At 41.6% G+C, this 22,233-nt stretch overlaps 1 protein-coding gene across 1 annotated transcript in view; it reads right to left on the bottom strand.

The window, feature by feature from the left end:
• LOC127568815 (disco-interacting protein 2 homolog A-like) overlaps positions 1-22,233 on the bottom strand; it is a 202,336-nt gene that overhangs the window by 5,139 nt on the left and 174,964 nt on the right. The window contains 8 exon segments of the mRNA XM_052013011.1: positions 2,133-2,207; positions 3,053-3,110; positions 10,899-10,960; positions 12,988-13,158; positions 13,418-13,586; positions 15,370-15,500; positions 17,452-17,561; positions 18,042-18,153. Of these exon segments, the coding sequence (XP_051868971.1) occupies positions 2,133-2,207; positions 3,053-3,110; positions 10,899-10,960; positions 12,988-13,158; positions 13,418-13,586; positions 15,370-15,500; positions 17,452-17,561; positions 18,042-18,153 (888 nt within the window).

Genomic DNA, 22,233 nt, shown 5'->3' with positions numbered 1-22,233 from the left:
GTTTGTAAGATTCCAGGGCAATAACGCTACCCTAGTGCCAGATATGTATTTTTGGAAGAGCTTGCAAAGGAATAAAACAGTAACTACAACTTGTTACTCCCCAAAATTCACTTAAAAAAATAAACTGGAAAGGTTTTTACCACCTCACAGAGTTTGATTTCCTCCAAAGCAATTGGTGACGACTCCCTCTGGCCTCCACCTCCTGACCCCTCAAGTAACCTGGTCAAAGACCCATTATAAGTTCTGCTGCCTAAGGTTGCTCATCCTGTTTAAACGTCTAACTCAGAGAAGGAGAAACACACAGTTTCTACACTTTATTAACAATGCCATTAGATTTCTTGGGTGCGCTCATTTCACTGGTGCTACTTTATCAGACGCGCAGGGGATACAACTTCCTGCCAAATGATACCATCAAAGCAAGAAGCTGGGGCCTGATAGATCTGACGAATTTCAAAACACCAAGTACAAATGATATAAATACACTTTATATTAAATGCCATTAAAGGGGAGCAGAATTAAAACTATTAAAGAAATAACATTGAAATAATGTGATTTACCAGTTCCATTCACACTAACATTAAAAGTGTAAAAATAGATTTTATTTTAGAAAGAGGCAAAGCTGTTCACACAGAGAGCAGGAACCTCCAAAAGGGAGAACAGAAAAAGTTTGGGAACGTTCATTCCAATCCTACATTTTGACACAATATAGAAGGCATACTCCATTAATGGACCAGACGCCTTTTGGATCAGATAATAAATTGATCCCCGATGTGCCCCACAATGACATAAAACATCTCATGCCACCATTTGTACGGGAGACAGTGAGTTCTCCCTTCATTCTGCACAGGACTCAGCCTATGGGCAACAGCCCAAAACTGATCAATTATTCATTCATCTTGCTGTTGTTTGTGAAATCTTGTTATGCCAATTAAGTGCCAGTGTGCTTTCATGCAACAGTGCACCTTTTGATGAGAACAACAAAACTTATAAGTAATTGTGGAAACCATACATGTAGAGTCACCCAGTCTCTAGATTCAAACCAACAAGGCAGTTTACAGCACCCTGTGATATATGACACAAGCGTCCAAATGCTGCAGGCGACTGACAATTAGGTGAAGGATGTCAGCAGGCATCAACTTGTAATGCCCAGAAAACAGAATTGGAACCAAGCCAGGGGTAAATTTTCATTGTGTTACTTGCTTTTGTTTCAGAAAATACACCGTGGTTAAGATTTGCTAGCTCATGCCAAAAGTAGTTGCATTACTCCTGCTCTTCCAATAAATTTTTCTGTTGTGAACAACCCCAAACAGGAGTTTCATTTTGGCAAGTTAAACCAGGGCAGGATTTGCACAGTAAATGATAGGGCCTTGGACTATGTTGTAGAACAGAGAGACCTAGGGATACAATACATAGTTCTCTGAAAATGATGGTACAGGTAGACAGGGTGGTGAAGCCACCATTTGGCATGCTTCCCTATCAGATAGGGCATTGAGTACAAGTGTTGGGATGTCATGTGACATTGGTGAGATCACACTTGGGAGAATTGTGCACAGTTCTGGTTGCCCAGCTATAGGAAGGATGTCATCAAGCTGGAAAGGGTTCAGAAAAGATTCACGAGGATGTTACAAGGATTGGAGGACCTGGGTTATAGGGAGAGGCTGGATAGGCTGGGACTTTTTCTCCCCTGGAGCGTAGGATGCTGAGGGGTGACCTTATAGAGGTATACAACATCATGAGGGGTGTAGCTAAGGTGGATGGTCACAATCATTTTCCCCAGGTAAGGGAGTCTAAAACTAGATGACATAGACTTAAGGTGAGAGGGGAAAGAATGAGAGGACCCAGAGGGCAACTTTTTCACACAGGTGGTGGTGGGTATTTGGAATGAGCTGTAAGAGGATGCTGTAGAGGCAGGTATAATGCAATGATTAAAACACATTGGGACAGAATACAAAAAATTTCGAGGGATATGGCCAAATGCAGGCAAATGGGACTAGCTCGGATAGACATTGTGGTCAGCATGGATGAGTTGGGCCGAAGGGCCTGTTTCTGTCCTCTATAGCCCTACATATTTTTAAGTTGTAGAAAATGTGGCATCTGGTTTTGATTGACATTTGAGTGTTTCCCAATCTCACCTCTCCAAGGTGTGAATCTCCCAGCGGGCCTTTTGTCTCTGGATTAGTTATGATAACTTTTACTCCGGGGAGAATCTGCAAAAGAGATAAAAAAAAGATTGAGTTTAAGATCATTATGTTAATTCAGTTGCTTTGCTTTTGATTCTGATGCTTGTTAATTCAATAGTACTTTAAATCTTTTAGGAAGAACTCAGCCAATCATAAAATTCAAGAGAAGCAGACTTCAGGCCCATGACCATGACATGTTGGAGCAAAAGTTAAGAGTTGATGCATTGGGTTTTATTGCCCATTTTAAAAATCTTTTCAATCTTATTTTATTAGTAACACTGGGACCTGCAGATATTTGCATCAATGTGCTAAATAATCAAGGTAGTGAAGTATTTATAAAAGGCACAAAAAAAGTTACATGGCCCAGTGTTCTCCTACTCAAAAGATACCCAGTGCATTTAAAGCCTTTCTTTCATCACAGCTATGCTTCCCACTGATTACTGGAATGAGCATGGCTAGTGCTTCTCTCAACTTAAATGAAAAAGAGCACATGGGAAACACTCTGCAAATCAGGCAACATTTGGAGGAAAAAAAAGTGAACATTTCAGGTCAAAGGCCCTTTGTTAGAACTGATGAGGGGTCCTTGACCTGAAACATTAATTCTGTTTCTCTTTCTACAGATACTGCCTGACCTGCTGAGCATTTCCAGAATTTTCTGGTTTTATTCTTGATTTTCAATTTTGCTTTTCTCAACTTGTCTCTTATTTCTCCTAAACATCTCATAATGTTGGCAGCACTTATTCCTGATTTATCTGCTCTCCTTTTCAACTCAACCTCCCACATTTTGAGCCTCGACTGCTCAGGCTTGTTTTAAGGTTGAGATTTTTCACTTCTGAATAGCTTTCTCCCTTTCAGGTCTCTCATGCACATACCTTTCCCGATTCCATTAGTGGAAGACTATGTGGGGAGCCTCTCTCTACCAAACGCACCCTAGAACAAGAGAAATTAGTTCTTTAAAAAGCCTTCCATTCAATTTAATAAAACATATTGATAAAATGTACCTAAACATTCTCTCTCACAATTGGAGTTACTGTTTTAAAAATAGCTTGCTTTTGATCATGGTATTTGGGCTATTCAATATAATCAGAGGAATATATTCAGCATCTTATGATCTGAATCGCAACACCTTTATTTACATTCCTTCAAATGCTACATAACAAAGCCCATGTGCTATATCCACGTACTTATGAACCAAAAGAATTTTCAAATGCAAAATGTATAGAACTGAAGAACAGCAAAGATTGGTTATATGAACAAACTACATATCAGGCATAAAGCAAACCATTTTAAAAGCCAGCACATTTGTTTTCTACAGCTAGTAATCTTCCACATATGAAGTGGAACTGTCATTGCTAGGCTCCAGTGGAGATAGTTATTACAATGTTTTTTCCATGAGACTAACATTAAGTAGTAAATGTAAAGTAAATAAACCCCCCTTTTAAGTGAACAACATTTATAAAGAATTCTTCCATTTGCTAATTTTATAAGCTGAGATGACGTGGAGAGGATGTTTCCATTAGTAGGAGAGTCTAGACATGGAGAGAATGCTTCCATCAGTAGGAGAGTCTAGGATCAGAGGGCACAGCCTCAGAATAAAGGGAAGTCCCTTTAAAAATGAGATGAGGAGCAATTTCTTCAGCCAGAGGGTGGTGAATCTGTGGAATTCATTGCCGCAGAGGGCTGTGGAGACCACACATTTTGGGTGTATTTAAGGCAAAGATTGATATGTACTTGATTGGTAAGGGGGTTAAGGGTTATGGGGAGAAGGCAGGACAATGGGGCTGAAAAAAATCAGCCATGATTGAATGGTGGAGCAGACTTGATGGGCTGAATGGCCTAATTGTGCTCTTGTATCTTATGGTCTCTAAGTGCAAGTCAATGCAGGACGACACAGTAGCTCCCAAGTTAATCATGACTTTCATAGAACAATTTGGTAGCTTTCTATCCATAAACTGAGAAAGGAAAACACACCGTGAATCCATTTAACAAGACACTATAAAAAATACTACCTATATCAAATATTTTATTTTCGCATGAAATGCCTATCCTTATTGGTCTGTGCACACTAAGCAGAAGGCCCTAATATGTCACATTCATATTGAGAATTTAAATGTAGAGAAGCTTCAAAGTACTTAACAGGATTATTAATAAACAAAATAGAATTTCAAGCTGCATGTAGGGATTATAGAACTGGTGATTAAAAGCATGGTTAAAAAGGCCATCATTAAGAAAGCAGAGAGAGAATTCCAGAACTTGGGACCAAGGAAGCTGAAGGCATAGCTGTCAGGTGTGAAGCAAAGGAAAATCAATAGACACAAGAAATTAGAAATGGAGAAATGTAAAGTTTCTAGAGGGTTGTAACAGGTTAAGGAGCTTACAGAGATGCAGAGAATAAGCTACAGAGCGATTTGAATACAACAGTGAGGATTTTAAACAGCAGTGACAGATCAGGAGCCAATGTATATCAGCACGAAGACAGTGAAAAAATGAATGGGACTAGATTGCACCCAGTGGCTGACACAATGCTGTAGTTTGCATAATGAGGGTGCCACACAAAAGTTTCCTTACAATTCCCTTAGAGGACTGCGACATTAAGATATTTATTTATTAGTCACATGTACATCGAAAAACACAGTGAAATGCATCCTTTTGTGTTACTGAGAATGTGCTGGGGGCAGCCCGCAAGTGTCGGCACTCTCCTGGTGCCAACATAGCTTGCCCATAACTCCTAATCTATATGTCTTTTGGAATGTGGGAGGAAACTGGAGCACCCAGAGGAAACCCATGCAGACACGGGGAGAACATACAAACTCCTTACAGACAGCGGCTGGAATTGAACCCGGGTCACTGGTGCTGTAATAGCGTTACGCTAACTGCTACACTACTGTGCTGCAAGGGAAAGGAATGCCAGGGAAGAATTCTTATAAACTTTATGAGCGGTCGCAAGATAGAGAAAATCTAGCGCAAGTATGATGTTGCTTCTGCTTTAGCAGGTTCAAAAAGGAATGTCACTCTTTTTTAAGCAGCAGCAGTCTCTGTACAACATTGGGATTGGAGAGAGAATATTTTGTCTTTACTACTTCACCTTTCGTTGTTTTACTTGCCCAATTATTATATAATTATTATTATAATTATTATCCCCACTTGCCTTGTATCATCGGTGTTTTAGTCATTTAATCATTTCTGCCCTTGATCCGTTCACAGACTTTCCCATTTGTTCTTTCCTAACCACTTTGGAAAGCTATACTGTGGCATGTGGCTGCCTGTTTACATCATCTCTATTCTAATATCCTTTCTAGTTGAGTTTGGTGGTGGAGCAGCAGCACCATGGGGGATATAACACTGGCTCTTCACTGTTATCTCACAGATAACCTATTGTCTCAGAAACCTTATCACAAGAGACAAGATTAGAGTTGTTATCATCTGAAAATGATAAAACTGAAAGGAAAACAGCAGGACATCTCAGAATTGGTTCTTTAACAGCATTTAATCAACCCCACTGTTACCCAAAATAGCTGTCACCATAGAACATTCAAAATTACAGAGCTATCAAAAGCTCCGTTTATACATCAAAGATTCTTACAAAGCACTGTTTAGACATTCATAGACACCAGAGCAGCTTGCACTTGAAAAGTCCCTTGATGTGCTGTTTATAAGGTATTTGAAAAAAGATCAACACTCCCTAATTTGTCAACATATCCTTGTTTTTCCTCTGACTATTAATATGACTACCTTTCCAATAGATTTTATGTAAACAAATAGAATAATATGTAGGGAAATTTAAGTTAAATCTCTGGGAGAGTTGTAATACATTTTCTGTTGTTTGGTATAGATTCCAATCAGATTTTAGATGCAGTCTTACAATAACTGAGGCAACACTTCCATGAAAATAGTCAGAAAGGAATTTCAATCGAGCATTAACTCAAGAATGGCCCAGATTTTAAATTTTAATCAGTGTAAAGGGAAGTTTTACTATTGACTGATATTTCCTGTTTGGAACAGTAATAGTACTGAGCATACCTTCAAGTGATCTCCCATTTTCTCAAGACATTAGGGCTGACAATCTAAAATGGATGAACCAGAGTAACTAGGTTTACAGGAGCTTGGGGCTGATGCACAAGCCAGCAGTGAACTTCCAGAGAACCCACATTTCACCACAATGATTTTGGATTATGGGTGCCTTTGCTTTTGCCATATTTTCTAAGCTTCTCTATTCTTCTGTTATCATTAACACCTTTCCCCTATTTCATCGCTTTATTAATCCTATTATCATTTCAACTTGCCTGCACCATCAATACTTTGGTCATCTAATCACTCCCATCTTTTATCTATTCACAAATTTTTCAATTGTCCCTTCCTACCAACATTCCCCATCCACCTACCCATCTTTTCCCTGCCTATATGCTTAAAAAACTGAACTCTATTTTAAATATACATCCAGAGTCTGACTGGGATCTCTTCCATGTCTGATGAAAGATCATTGACCCAAGTCATTAATGCTGTTTTTTTTAACTTTTCTCTCTGCAGATGGCTGACCTGCTGAATATTTCCAGCATTTTCTCTTTGTTTCAGATTTCCGGCATCCACAGCACTTTTGTTCAATTAACAATGTTTTCATATGAGCATACTGCACCAAAACACTCCTTGCTCCTAAATCTCTATGAATACATGAAACCAAATGGAGGAAAACATACAAATGCAAACTCTTAAGGCTCCATTTAGCTCGACCTCACAGCAATAAAAAGGCCAGAATAATTAAGTGATTACTGGCAGGGATATTAAATATTTTGCTTTTCCCAGGGAACAAATATGATGAGCAAAAGGTTTAAGACAGAAAAGGGGACAATAATTGATAAAATAAATGTAATAAAGTGAATAATATCCTGGTCCTGTGTCACAGCATATGCAATAGGAAGGAAGCAGCAAAGGCAGTATTGCACAATGTCACAATTCAATGGAAAAGTGAACAGTGCCAGAGGTTTGGCTGACAATTAATGGAATTTCTTTACATAAAGCGAAATGGAACAAATCCATGCAAGTGTAGATCAATTAGCTTAACATTTGTGGCAGGAAAGATAATTGAAACCTTGCTCAAACATAATAAGCAAGCAAACAAGCAGGAACTCCAACTGCAACAGATTAGAACGATAGACTAATCAAAAGAGAAGTCAAAATGGCAGTCTCACTGAATTCTTTATAATAACTGGGAGGTGAGAAAAGGGTAATGCAGTAATTGTAATGTGTCTGGAATCCAAAAAAACATTCAATAAGGTACAGCAGAGTTGAATCAATGAATGTGAGAACATGTTGAATCATGGGCTCAGAAGCAGAACAAGAGTAAACTGGCTACAAAATAGATGTCGAGAAAGTAGGGGATTAAAATTAATTACTCAGATTAGCAAAAGATCGTAGGTGGTGTTTCACAAAATTAGTTTTGGAACTATCTTTATTTAAAATTAGTGCAAGCAAATTGGACAGAAACTGTCAAGTTCGATTTAAAAATTTTTTACACAGTGCCAAAATTTATATAGCACCCAGGTTAGGCCGTATTTACATATAAAGCATTGGAAATGCAAAAAATTATCTACATAGATGTTACCAAAAATGAGGCTCTTTGCATCAGGAATGAGTAATCAGACTGGGTCTTTTCACAAGAAAAATCACAATCACATAAATATCTTAAGATTATGAGGTCTAGGAGATACACAGAGAAAGCTTCCACTTGCAGATGGGGCTCAGTCTAAGGTCTATAAATCTAAGATATCCAATAAGAAATCCAAAAGGGAATTCAAGAAACAGTTTTTTACTTAGAGGTTGGTTAGAAAGTAAAACTTACTATTATAAAGAGAAGCTGAAGTGGCTGTACTGAAAGGAATGAGAGCACAAGGCTACATGAAGGAAAATGGGAGGAGGTTCCTGCATAGTGTAAAAGCCGACTGGAACAACTTCCGTGCTATTAATTGGGAAATAACTTGTTCAAACTTCCAATCACTAGGATGCTGGAGGAAGTCAGCAGGCCAGGCAGCATCCATGGAGAAGAACAGGTGGTCAACATTTCGGGTCAGGACCCTTCTTCAGGACTGAAGATAGGAAAAGGGGGAGCCCAATATATAGGAGGAAAAAGAAGAGCAGTGATAGGTGGCCAAAAGAGGAAAGGCGGGGTGGGCACAAGGTGGAGAAACGTAGATGCAGGTAAGAGATAGTGATAGGCAGGTGTGGGGGAGGAGGAGAGAGCAGATCCACCGGGGGATGGGTCAGAGGTAAGGAGGAAAAAAAGGGGGTAGAAAAAAGAGATAGGCTGGGAAAGGGAAGAAAAGAAGAGGCATGGTGGGGGGGTGGGGTGTGGTTAGGGAAGAGGGGTGGGGATTACCTAAAGTGGGAGAATTCAATGTTCATGCCATTAGGCTGCAAGGTTCCAAGACAGAAAATAAGGTGCTGTTCCTCCAGTTTGCTCTTGGAATTCTCCTGGCAGAGGAGGAGGCCGAGGACTGACATACCTGTGATGGAGTGGAAGGGGGAGTTGAAGTGACAGACAATGGGGAGATGCTGATTGCAGTTACGGACGGAGCGCAGGTGATCTGCAAAACAGTCGACTAATCTGCGTTTGGTCTGACCAATGTAGAGGATATTAAGGGAGGTGCAGGTGAATCTCTGTCTCACCTGAAAGGAAGAGTGAACTAGGGAGCCGCGAAGAGAGCGGTCCCTGCAAAAGGCAGAAAGGGGTGGGGAGAGGAAGGTATGGTTGGTAGCGGGGTCCCGTTGGAGATGGTGGAAATGGCGGAGAATGATGTGTTGGATACATAGGTTGGTAGAATGAAATCTGAGGATAAGGGGGACCCTTATCTGGGAAGGGTGGGGGTGAGAGCAGAGGTGTGGGAAATGGCAGAGATACAGGTGCGAGCTTCTCTTGACTACAGTCGAGGGGAAGGCCCGGTTAGAAAAGAAGTTGGACACCTCAGATGTCCTGGAATGGAAAGCCTCATCAGGAAAGCCTTGATCAAGAAAAAGGGATCGCATCCTTGCAAGAGACAGAGTGGGAGGAACTGTAATTGAGGTAGTTGTGGGTGTCAGTGGGTTTGTAGAAGATGTCGGTAGATAAGGAATCTCCTGAGATGGAAAGGTTGAGGAAGGAGAGAGAGGTGTCAGAGATAGTCCAAGTGAATTGGAGAGCAGGGTGAAAATTTGTGGCAAAATTTATGAAACTGTTGAGTTCCGCACGGGTATAAGAGGTGGCACCAATGCAGTTGTTGATATAGCAGAGAAACAGTTGAGGGATGGGGTTGGAGTAGGCTTGGAACAGAGGCTGTTCAACGTAGTCAATGAAGAGGGTGGCATAGCTGGGGCCCATGCTTGTGCCCATAGCTATGCCCTTGGCCTGTAGGGGAATCGAAAATGAAGTTGCTTAGGGCAAGGACAAGTTCAGCTGGGTGGAGGAGAGTGTTACTGGAAGGGGACTAGTTCTGTGTCTGGTGAAGAAAGAAGTGGAGGGCGGTGAGGCCGTCATGATGGAGAATGGAGGTATATAGGGACTGGTTGTCCATGGTGAAGATGAGGTTGTGCGTGCCGGAGAACTTAAAGCTATGGAAGAGTTGGAGATCGTGTGATGTGTCATGAATGTAGGTGGGAAGGGATTGGTCTGGGGGGACAGGATAGTGTCCAGGTACGAGGATATGAGCTCCATGAGGCAAGAGCATGCAGATACAATAGGACTGCCGGGATGGTCCATTTTGTGGATTTTAGGGAGGAGATAGAAATGGGCAGTCCTAGGTTGCGGGACTATCAAGCTGGTAGCTGTGTGGAGGGGTGGGGGCAATCTTCCGAGGTCAGTGATGCTGCAGGAGATAATGTCCTGGTGGTCCTTGGCAGGGTCATGGTTCAGAGGTAGGTAGGAGGAAGTCTCCAAGACTACCACAGCACCACTTTTGTCAGCTGGTTTGAAGACAATGTCAGAGTTGGTGCAGATGGAGTGGAGGGTACAGCGTTCAGAATGGGTCAGGTTGGAGTGGGTGAGGGGAGCAGAAGAGTCAAGGTGGCTGATGTAGCGCCAACAGTTGGCTATGAATAGATCCAGGGAAGGTAGCAGGCCTGGTGGGAAAGTCCAGGTGGAAGAAGAGGGCTGGAGGCGGGAGAACGGGTCATTAGAAGGGGAGAGGACTTCTTACCGAAGAAAGCGGCACGGAGGCGGAAGCTGCGGAAAAAGAGCTTGGGATCGTGCCGGGCTCGGAATTCGTTGAGGTGGGAGCATAGGGGTATGAAGGTGAGGCCTTTGCTGAGGACAGACTGCTCAGAAGAGGGGAAGGTCGGGGGGGGGGGGGGGGGGGGAATGGTAATGACTCGGCATTGCTTAGAGTTGGGGCTAGAAGGGGAAAGGTGGAGGGGGGTAGGGGGCTGGGCTGGTGAGAGGGGTTGGGAGTGGTACAGGGTTGAAGAGTGTGATCTAGGATAGGAGGTAGATGTCGGGCAGGGAACAAGAGGGGGAGCAGGAGGAGAGGTCAGTGTGGGGGGAGGGGATAAAGGGGGCTGGGAGTGAGCTGGTGGAGGTGCAAGACAGGATGCATAATTAGAAGATTCCAGCATCTGCAGTCCTTTGTTTCTCTTCCAATCTGTCAAAATTAGATACTCCATACTCACCTGAACGGGATATTGCTAGAAATAAAGTAACAAATACAAGGAGAGACTGCAACGAAAAAGCAGCCCAAATTAACAGTATCAGTATACCTGTCATGGCGGAGGGCCCTCATATCCACAAAGACTGTAGTTGGATCAGGTCCAGATGTTCCCTAAAAAAAAAGAATAGGTATTGACATCAACATTAGAAGTGTTAAAGAGTAATGGATGCATTGTCATTAATTCAAGTAGTTCAACAAATGGAATGCACCATATTTCTCAAAATACATGGCTTATGGTATGGTGTCCTGCCAAACCAAGATTCCACAATACGTTTTAGTACAAAATATTCGAAATTACAGGGTACCATTTATATAACGAAGATCAAATATCCTTAGAAGCATAAATACATATTTAGCATTACAGGAACAATCAAAATAGATGATACATTCATGATGATAAGTCCCTTCAGCAATTATAAAATAACATTTGGATTCAGGAGCACGTTTGCCTTTCTATACTTGCTCCTCCAACTAAACCTTTGTTTATTTCTTTGTTGGAAATTAGTTTGTATGGCAAGTAGTCACCACCAATTTGCAGTGGTTAAATGAGATTGTGCTCTGTATGTAAAATAACTTTATTCACTGGGAAAGCAGTCTTCAAGAGAAAGAAAGCGTGAGAGAAATAGGTACAGACACCACTGAAAGATACTTGCTGCTGATCTAACAGGAGCTTGGAACTGAAATTGAAGTTGATATGATTTCCTGTCTAATCACACAGAACAGTATCTCTTTATAAGGCAAGTCCAAGTGGGACTGAAATGTTTGCCTGCCATGTATATTCTAATAATGTACCTAATTTAGTGTTCAGACACAACCATGACAAAATTCTGTGCAAACATATTTTTAGACTGTCAACAAAGTTATGGTATCTACCATTCATCAGTGGAAAAAAAGGAGGGTTAACATAGGAGGTTAAGTAACAAAATAATAGTTCAAATTGGCATATGCATGTATGATGACACAATAGAAGGACTATGATTGAGTGCAGTGTTAATAGATCGCTGTTACCATTAAAACAATGGATAAAAATTATTTTACCCAACGCCATTCTATCAGCAAGTCACACGTTTCCTTTTGCACAATGAATTTCCACTTAAATGTTTCTTTACCAAATTGTTCAGGTCTCAAATTAAGCAGTAATTCTAAGCTTTATCACTTTGCAACAAATAAATTTTAGATAAAACTTGCCAGCTGGCTTAGACAGAGATCTGGGACAAAAAAGACACAAAAATTACTCTACCTGCTCAGCCAGCTTGCCCAGCCTGTGTGGCTGAGTGTATGAGGGAGGAGGAAACGAGGAAAGGAGATGACACAGGTCAGCCCAGAGAGAGGAAGGGACAGCCAGATTTAAAAGAGAGAGAAGCATAAGCAAGAGACAAGAGACAAACAGAAACAGCAAAACAGTTACTGAAGACACTGGATTAGTGGTTAGCAAAAAAAAATTACACTGCTGCTTAAGTACAAGGATCCAAAGGAAACTATAGACAAAGCACAGCCATTAATTAAATCACAGTGGTGCTTTAGTGCTTTGCAAGAAGCCAATGACAAGGGCATACCACATTAAATAATCATGTACATCATAAGCAGAACTACTACTTCACAGCTCCTTAAATAGTTCCCTCTCTCAACCTCTATCAGCCGCCAAGTCCAAATCAATTGCAAATCGAGAACACAAATCTGGGACTTTGCTCCAAAATCCCAAATGTGTCCCACATGTAAAGTTCATTATATAGGAATGGCAGTGTCAATTATGCTAACATCACATTGACATGGTGGTGATCTGATCATTGGTCCTTACATCTACAACCCTCTCCCACACAAGGAAACAATGATCATTTTGCAATAGGTCCACGGCTCTGGATTAATCGGAGAAAAATGGTAGATATAATTTCCTAAGGTGCATGATAGTTTTACCACAGATTCATTTCTTGTGATTTTCTGGTTAAATCACTTTGGGCATTCAGATCAAACTTGCAGTTTTGCCCAAGATAAACTTGGAGCAGCTACGTATTCTTCAGAAACAGGACAGAGTTAGAAGGCTGCAGCACTGCCCAGGCAACGAAGGGTTTACTCTTCACTGGAATGTAATGACACAATGCGTTTTCGGTTTAATTTGGTTTAGATGATGAAATTCTCACCTGTAAGCAGATGGCCACATTGACCCTGCAGCCAAAGGTTGTACTGACAGCTCTCAGAGATAGTCCAAGGTCCTTAAATAACTTGGAGAAGGACTGCGTAAGTGCTATTCGTGGGCGCTCCTCTGCAACTACCATGCATGTTCGAACACAGGACAGATTCACACCTTTTGCCTTGGAAAAAGAAAATATGCACTGAAGATCATAACTGTGCACAGATTTTAAAAAAGATATCATTTCTTTGATTTTATAAACAAAAGCTGAAGTGGTTCCCATTTGCAAAATATGCCATCTAGCATAAATCTCAACAAGATTAAGTATGATTTGACTAGACAAAATGTTTGTCACTGAGCTATCACAGCATCCTTCAATAAATGACCCAGTCACTAACACAGTTTGCCCAGTAAACTCCAGACTCATTACTGGCTCCTACCTTGAGTGCATCTGTTTGTGCACCAAGTCCTTTGGTGCACATCTCCATTACAGAGTAGGAACAGAAAGTCACACGCACTTTGTACTGACTAACTGCAGACAGCCACAGAGAGACATTACTCTCCAATTCAAGTGGAGGGACCAGGATGGATTGATGACCAGAATACACACTTGGAAAAGAAAACAAAATAATTATGAAAATTTATATCTGGCATCTTAAATGTGTGCACAGTGCAACTTTAGACAATTCACCAAATAAATCAGTCAAAAAATAAATGTAAAAAAAGAGATCAACTTTACTTTTCTTTCACTTAATTCGTTCTTTCCATGCTGCTCAAAGCTGCTGAGAGGCCCGTCACAAGACCATCTTAAAGCTGTGAATATTGCTCTACATTTTTTTGATGTTTCCCCTCAGCTATGCAGCAACACCAGAAGTTCGGAAACCAAAGGTTAGTGAACTGAACTCACACCTCACCATTCTATGTTATCACAGGTTAAGTTTCAATATGCTGACTTGCCATGCTCTGAAATCAACCATATTTTAAAGTCAAACAAAAAAAGACAATTTTGACTTGGACTGAACATTGCACATTACTTGCAGCTCACTTAATGAAACCAAAAATGTGTTTTTTACTTGATGTTACATTGAATCATAAATATTGAACAACAGTAGTTAAAGATTATGCTTTAATAAGCATGCTTCTTCTCAACAGGAAGTGGTTGTGCACAGGTGGCATTATGATTTCTATTGTCATGACTGGTTTGCTCACACAAGGACTGTATATTGGCATAAGACAAGTACAAGTTTTAGAACAGTCTTTTGGTCTCACAGTCATTATCACGAATTTGCATGAAAATACAGTTTTTTGCACCTGCAAGCACTTGCTTTGGTATAAATTGATGTAATTGCCATGGTAGAATTCATTTCCTGTTGTTCAGTTCCTGCCACAGAGTCATACACCATGGAAAGAGCACATTCAGCCACCATGTCTACGCTGACCAGTGGGCACCCATCCACATTAATACCATCTTCCAATACCTGACCTGTAGCTTTCTATGCCTAAGCAATTCCGGTGCTTGTCTAGATGACTTCTTAAGTGCTTCCATCACACTCTCGCACAATGTATTCCAGGTACTCAGCACTCTCTGGGTAAAGGTGGTCACCCTCAGATCCCCTCTAAATCTCTTGCACCTTACCCTAAATCTATATCCTCTAGCTTCATCTACCTCTGATTTGGGGAAAAGTTTTCTGTAGTCTACCCTATTTTTACCCCTCAGTTTTATATATCTCAGTCATGTCTCCTCTTAACCTCCTCTGCTCCAGGGAGAGCAGACTCAGCCTCTCCAGTCTCTCCTTACAAGTAAAACACTCCATTCCAGGCAACATCCTGGTGAATCTCCTCTGCACCCCCTTCAGCACTATCACATCTTTCCTATTGAGTGGTGACCAGAACTGCACACAGTACTCCAGATGGGGTCCGATATACCTTCTTAACCATATTATCTACCTGCGCTGCCACCTTCAAGGACCTTCGGACTTGCAAGTCAAGGTCCCTCTGTTCGATACTCCCTAGGACCTTACCATTCATGGTGTACGTCCTAGCCTCATTAGTCCTCCCAAAATGCATCACCTCACATTTATCTGGATTAAACTCCATCTGCCATTTCATAGCCCATTTCACCAACACATTGATATCATCCTGTAGACTAGGACTACTCTCTACACTTTCAACTCCACCAATTTGAGTCTTCTGCAAACTTACAGATCATGCCTCCTACAACAACATCCAAATCATTCACATATATTACTAACAGCAAGAACCCCAACACCAGTCCATGTGGAACACTGCTAGTAACAGGCATCCAATCACAAAAACCTACCATCACCCTCTGTCTCCTATTGCCTACAAATAGTATCCTATGGATCAAAGACTTTAGGAACAGTTGTCTTACCTGCAGAGGCACCAGAGTGCAAAACCAAGACCACAGTAGGGATCAAGGCAAACTGCAATCTGACGTGAGGGGTAGAGTTCACACTGCAACTTGATGGAGCGACACATAGCACTAGTTGCTTCATGGGACATCTGTTGACGATAAAAGACAATTCTCAAATGAATATGTATTCATGATTGCATTAAACCATAAGAAAGCAGGGAAAGTTAAAAACATTTACAACTGGAGGTCTGCTGTGAGATTCTAATCACATGAACACTTAATCATAGAGTTATACAGCACAGAAACAGGCCCTTCGGCCCAACTGGCCCATGCTGACCAAGAGGCCCCATCCAAGCTCGTCGCATTTGCCAGTGCTTTACCCATAACCTTCTAAACCTTTCCAGCTGTCTTTTAAAAAAGTTATTTTTGTACTTGCCTCAAACACAAAAATGAATGCAGATGCCTATACTCTGTTGTGCAGCAGTCACAGGAAGAAATCAGCACTTAATGACACACTTCTCATGCCAGCCACATGCATTAAGGCTACCATGGAGGAGAGAGAAGCAACAGGGAAGAGGGAGGATAGGATAAAAGCTAGGAAAATAAAGCTTATTCAGTGTCTGCTGCCTCCTTCTTCTCCTTTCAGGCCAAGACAGTCAGGAATAGGCAGGAGACCACTACTATGCGGTTGGGGTGGGAGCAGAGCATGTCATTGCACTTAATAGTACCATCTCAGAAACTAGTACCACGAGGGATGAGCAAATTAGATTGGAAAGATACAGATCACAAGGAACATTGCCAGACACTAAGCCTTGGGGACCCTGTGCAAGGGCTCACTAGAAGGGAGTCTGGAGAGGTGGGGGATGTGCAATGGTGGCAGTCCAAATCCACACTGCCTTAGTGGATTCAGATGGGATGCTTTCCTGACAAGGTTGCATGCACAGTGAGATGACCAAATGCACAAGGTGACAAGGATCATGGTAAAAATCCATTTCCATGCCCTCCTCAGGAGGTTTTGCAGAGTCAAAAGACCATTACCTCCCCTCAGAAGTTTATTTCCCCCCCACCACTGAGGTGATATATTAAACCCCTACCCTCTTAGGCAGTACTAAAAGATTCCATGGCATTATTCATAACAGGTTACATGTTCTCAGAGTCCTGCTGAATGTCTACCATTAATATCATAAAGAGCAGACCATCTTGGACACTACTGTTTGCACGAGCTTGCTATATATAAATATTTTGTTGCATTTTCTACACCACAACAGTGATTACACTTCACTAAAATACTTCATTGGCTGTAAATCACATCAAGACATCCTGATGTAGTGAACAGCATGCTTAAATACAAGACCTACTTTAGAAATAGACAGCAGAAAGGGCTCCTTTGGCTCACAAGGTCCATGCTGACTATCAACCATATATGTACACTAATCCTACATCAATCCCATTTTAAAATTCTGCCCACATTTCCATCAACTCCCCCAGATGCCACCATTCATCTACACACTAGGGACAATTTACAGTTGCCAATTAACCTAGCAACCTGCACATTTTTGGGGTGTGGGGAAAAAACTGGAGCACCTGGATGAAACCCATGCGATCATAGGGAGAACTGAAAACCCTACACAGACAACACCCAAGATCAGGATCAAACCTGTGAACCTGGTGCTGAGAGATAGCAGTCCTGTTAGCTGCACCACTGTGCCACCCTTGCTACTTTGAAATTTTATCTCTTATGATGTAATTATGTACAGTAAATATAAAAGTTTGGGGGAAATAGGGACATGTAGCTGGAATTTAAAAAATTCACTTGAAACAAATCTTGCTTCATGAACAAGATTTTATATGTGTCCTTCAATCAGAGGTGTGATTATGGTTCAACATTGTTGCACTTACCAAACTGTCCACAGTTGAAGAGGCTTAAAAATTTTATTGTAAAGGCCTTAATGTATACATCTACAGAATGACTAATTAAAAAAATATTTTTATTCATTGATCGGCAGAGGTCAAACTAGATTGCAGTTTGTAGGTTTTTTTATATAGCTGTCACAGTGTCCGAGTTGAATATGCAGCTAATCAGTGCTTAAGACGGCATACCTTCACTCCTGCTAGGATTCCAGTAGTGGACACACTGAAGTCCAGATATGCCAACATTTCAGGTGTTGGTGCTTTATATATCTGGGGAGGCTTCTTTCGGGGTAGGTCATCTGATCAAAACACATAAATTTGTCAAAAATGATCAAAATCAGATTTCTTTAAAATATCTGTACTAAACTTAGAAGTTGATAGTCTTATTCCCACATAGCAGTGTTCTTGGATACTTCAGGCACTCTGAATAATTCTACATTGCCCAATGGGAGCAAAGCAGACATAGATCAGATCAGTTTAACGTACATGTCTGCCTCAATTATTTCTATACTGCAACAGAATTGGCATCTTCCTTAAATTGTCCCTTGCACTGAACAGCAAGCCTAATATTGAGCTATATGATAGCATAACAGCAGTATTCACCCTGATCAGAAATGGTTTATTCTCCAATTTTTTTCTGATTTATTCCAGATACAAAATGTTGAGCTATTTCAGTCACCAAGGAAAATGTGGTGTTAATTTTATCCAACAGGTTGATAAACATTATAGCACCCCATCATCCAACTAATAAATTGCATGTTTATTAAGTAAAGCCTTACCAGTATCTATAACCGTTGGCCAAGTCTTAATGTCCACTGCCGCAGCTGCCTCTTTTGAACGAAATAGTTTCAATATAGCTTGTGTTGTGAGTATGCAGACAGATTTGCTTACCTGGAAGGAAAAGGTGAATAATAGACAGTGGTTACATCCTCCACGTAATCACTACAGATACTCATAATGTGGATGCGTCATGCATAGACTTGAGCTGCCCCAAATACCAACTCATTTAACAAACCACCCATTGTTGCCCAAGCTTGGTTTCTGCTGTTAATTCTGCAATGGGACAACTTGCTTCACACAGACTAAAAGCTTCACTTTTCTTCACCCCTCCAGTATAAAATTCAAAATTAAAATCAAATGATGCTGGAAATGCACAGGATATCCTAATGGCATAAGAGAGAAATATTGCCAGTGTTCAGAATGGAGCTCTTTGATCAAATTAAGCTATTTTTACCCAAGAATTGTATTTGTGTTTTTTATTTTCATTTCTAATATACACCTTGATTTATTGGCAGTAAGACAGAGTGACGGATCGTAAACAATCCTCAATAAATGATCAGATTTCAATGGGTGCTGCCTGCTCCTCACTTAATATTGCACAAAATAATCTCATTCTTATTTTAGTAGAAGAAACTATGTAAAACAGAGGAAAGAATCCATCCTAAATTCACATATTCCAAGTTACTAGGAAACAAGTAACAGAACAGTAGGGTGTTGAGAGCCTGGGATTATACTTGTCTGAAGTGAAATATTATTAGATAAAGCTACTCCCTCAATTTAGGATTAACTACTTTAGGTTAAACTCTTCTTCTAGATTACCTGAAGCCAGGACTTCTACTCTTACAGGGGATGGTTTGATGAGTTCTTCTTGTTTTATGTAAATAAGAACCATTTGTTAAGCATGAAGTTGATGGAATAAGCAAAGCAGTTAGACTACCATACTGGTTTAATCTGCCTGACTGCACGAGTCCCATTCGTTTGAACTGGTTTTAATCCAGAACCTTATTCTAGCATAGACTACACCAACTTTGCTGCACATATAACAGCATAGCACAATACAGGCCCTTCGGCCCACCACGTTATGCCAACCTTTAAACCTTGCCTCAGGCTATCTAACCCATTCCTACCACATATCCCTCTATTTTAAATTCCTCCATATGCTTATCTAACAATCTCTTGAATTTGACCAATGTACCTGCCTCCACCACCACCCCAGGCAGCGCATTCCATGCACCAACCACTCTGGGTAAAAATCCTTCCTCTGATATCTCCCTTGAACTTCCCAACCATTACTTTAAAGCCTTGCTCTCTTGTATTGAGCATTGGTGCCCTGGGAAAGAGGCGCTGGCTGTCACCTCTATCATGTCTCCCCTCATCCTCCTTCTCTCCAAAGAGTAAAGCCCTAGCTCCTTTAGTCTCTCCTCATAATCCATACTCTCTACACCAGGCAGCATCCTGGTAAATCTCCTTAGCACCCTTTCCAATGCTTCCACATCCTTCCTATAATGAGGTGACCAGAACTGGACACAGTACTCCAAGTGTGGTCTAACCAGAGTTTTGTAGAGCTGCATCATTACCTCACGGCTCTTAAACTCGATCCCTCGACTTGTGAATGCTAACATCTCATAAGCTTTCTTAACTACCCTATCCACCTGTGAGGCAACTCTCAGGGATCTGTGGATATGGACCCCCAGATCTCTCTGCTCCTCCACACTACCAAGAATCCTGCCATTAACTTTGTACTCTGCCTTGGAGTTTGTCCTTCCAAAGTGTACCACTTCACACTTCTCTGGATTGAAATCCGTCTGCCACCTCTCAGCCCAGTTCTGCATCCTATCAATATCCCTCTGCAATCTTCGACAATCCTCCACACAATCCACAACACCACCAACCTTTGTGTCATCTGCAAACTTGCCAACCCACCCTTCCACCCCCTCATCCAAGTCATCAATAAAAATCACGAAAAGTAGAGGTCCCAGAACCGATCCTTGTGTGACACCACTAGTCACAGCCCTCCAATCTGAATGCACTCCCTCCACCACAACCCTCTGCTTTCTACAGGCAAGCCAATTCTGAATCCACATGGCCAAGCTTCCCTGGATCCCATGCCCTCTGACCTTCTGAAGAAGCCTTCCATGTGGAACCTTGTCAAATGCCTTACTAAAATCCATGTAGACCACATCTACTGCACTAGCCTCATCAATCTGTCTGGTCATCTCCTCAAAGAACACTATCAGGCTTGTGAGACATGATCTGCCCTTCACAAAGCCATGCTGGCTGTCCCTGATCAGACCATGATTCTCTAAATGCCCACAGATCTTATCTCTAAGAATTGTTTCCAACAGCTTGCCCACCACAGACGTAAGGCTCACTGGTCTATAATTCCCTGGACTATCCCCACTACCTTTTTTTGAATAAGGGGGACAACATTTGCCACCCTCCAATCCTCCGGTACCATTCCCGTGGACAACGAGGGCTCAAAGATCCTAGCCAGAGGCTCAGCAATTTCCTCCCTAGCCTCGCAGAGCAGCCTGGGGAATATTCCGTCAGGGCCCAGGGACTTATCTGTCCCAATATTTTCTAACAGCTCCAACAGATCCTCTCTCTTGATATCAACATGATCTAGAACATTAACCTTACCAACACTGTCCTCAGCATCATTAAGGCCCCTCTCCTTGGTGAATACGGAATAGAAGTATTCATTGTGAACCTCACCCACTTCCACAGCTTCCAGGCACATCTTCCCACCTTTATCCTTAATCGGTCCTACCTTTGTTCCCGTCATCCTTCTGCTCTTCACTTAAGTGAAAAGTGCCTTGGGGTTTTCCTTAACCCTACTCGCCAAGGCCTTTTCATGTCCCCTTCTGGCTCTCCTCAGCCCCTTCTTAAGTTTCTCCTTTGCTACCCTATATTCCTCAAGAAACCCATCTGACCCTTGCTGCTTACACCTTATGTATGCTGCCTTCTTCGTCCTAACTAGATGTTCTACCTCTCTCGTCAACCATGGTTCCTTCACCCTGCCATTCTTTCTCTGCCTCACCGGGACAAATTTATCCCTAACATCCTGCAAGAGATCCCTGAACAATGACCACATCTCCATAGTACATTTCCCTTCAAAAATACCTTCCCAATTCACACTCGCAAGTTCTAGCCTTATAGCCTCATAATTTGCCCTTCCCCAATTAAATATTTTCCTGTCCTCTTTGCTCCTATCCTTGTCCATGACAATGCTAAAGGTTAGGGAGCGGTGGTCACTGTCCCCCAAATGCTCACCCACTGAGAGATCTGTCACCTGATCCGGTTCATTACCTAATACTAGACCTAATATGGCATTCCCTCTAGTCGGCCTGTCAACATTCTGTGACAGGAATCCATCCTGGACACACTTAAACTCTGCCCCACCTAAACCTTTGGTACTAAGCATTGGTACTAAGCAGGTGCCAATCAATATTTGGGAAGTTGAAGTCTCCCATGATAACAACCCTGTTATTTTTGCACCTTTCCAAAATCTGCCTCCCGATCTGCTCCTCAGTATCCTTGCTGCTACCAGGGGGCCTATAGAATACTCCCAATAGAATAACTGCTCCTTTCTTTTTCCTAACTTCCACCCATGCTGACTCCAGTGAGGATCCTGCTACATTATCCACCCTTTCTGCAGCTATAATAGTATCCCTGACCAGTAACGCCACCCTTCCTCCTCTTCTCCCCCCCTGCCTATTCCTTTTAAAACACTAAAATCCAGGAATATTCAGTACTCATTCCTGCCCTGATGACAGCACATACAAAAGAGTATATCTTCTTTTCTCACAGTTCAGGCGAATTCTCTCTTAATGAAGATCTGCCAGTAAAAATGTTTGTATCTTTAATCAAGATGAGAAGTTTTTTTTTTACTTTAGACTTAAAGCATTTGGATTTAACAGCATCTCTAATACTTTTCTTTGCATATACAGCAAAGTGACAGAGCATACTATTATTAGCCCCTCTCGACAGTAGAGCAATACAAAGTATGGCTTAACAACCATCACGTTCCTTAGCACACCTCTATTTGATAAGTTTGCCATGTGGACTGCAGCAAAGCAGGGCACGGTTGTTGGGTAAGTAAATCAATGCAATAGACATTGCTTCTGTAAGCATGTCTCTCAGTTACTTCTTTTTCTTAAAAAAATGGAAGTTAGCACGTTTCATAACAGT

The sequence above is a fragment of the Pristis pectinata genome, chromosome 1 (genome assembly GCF_009764475.1).
Source record: "Pristis pectinata isolate sPriPec2 chromosome 1, sPriPec2.1.pri, whole genome shotgun sequence".
Taxonomy (NCBI): Eukaryota; Metazoa; Chordata; class Chondrichthyes; order Rhinopristiformes; family Pristidae; genus Pristis; species Pristis pectinata.
Note: the sequence above shows the minus strand (reverse complement) of the source record. Positions and strands in the feature narration are given on the sequence as shown.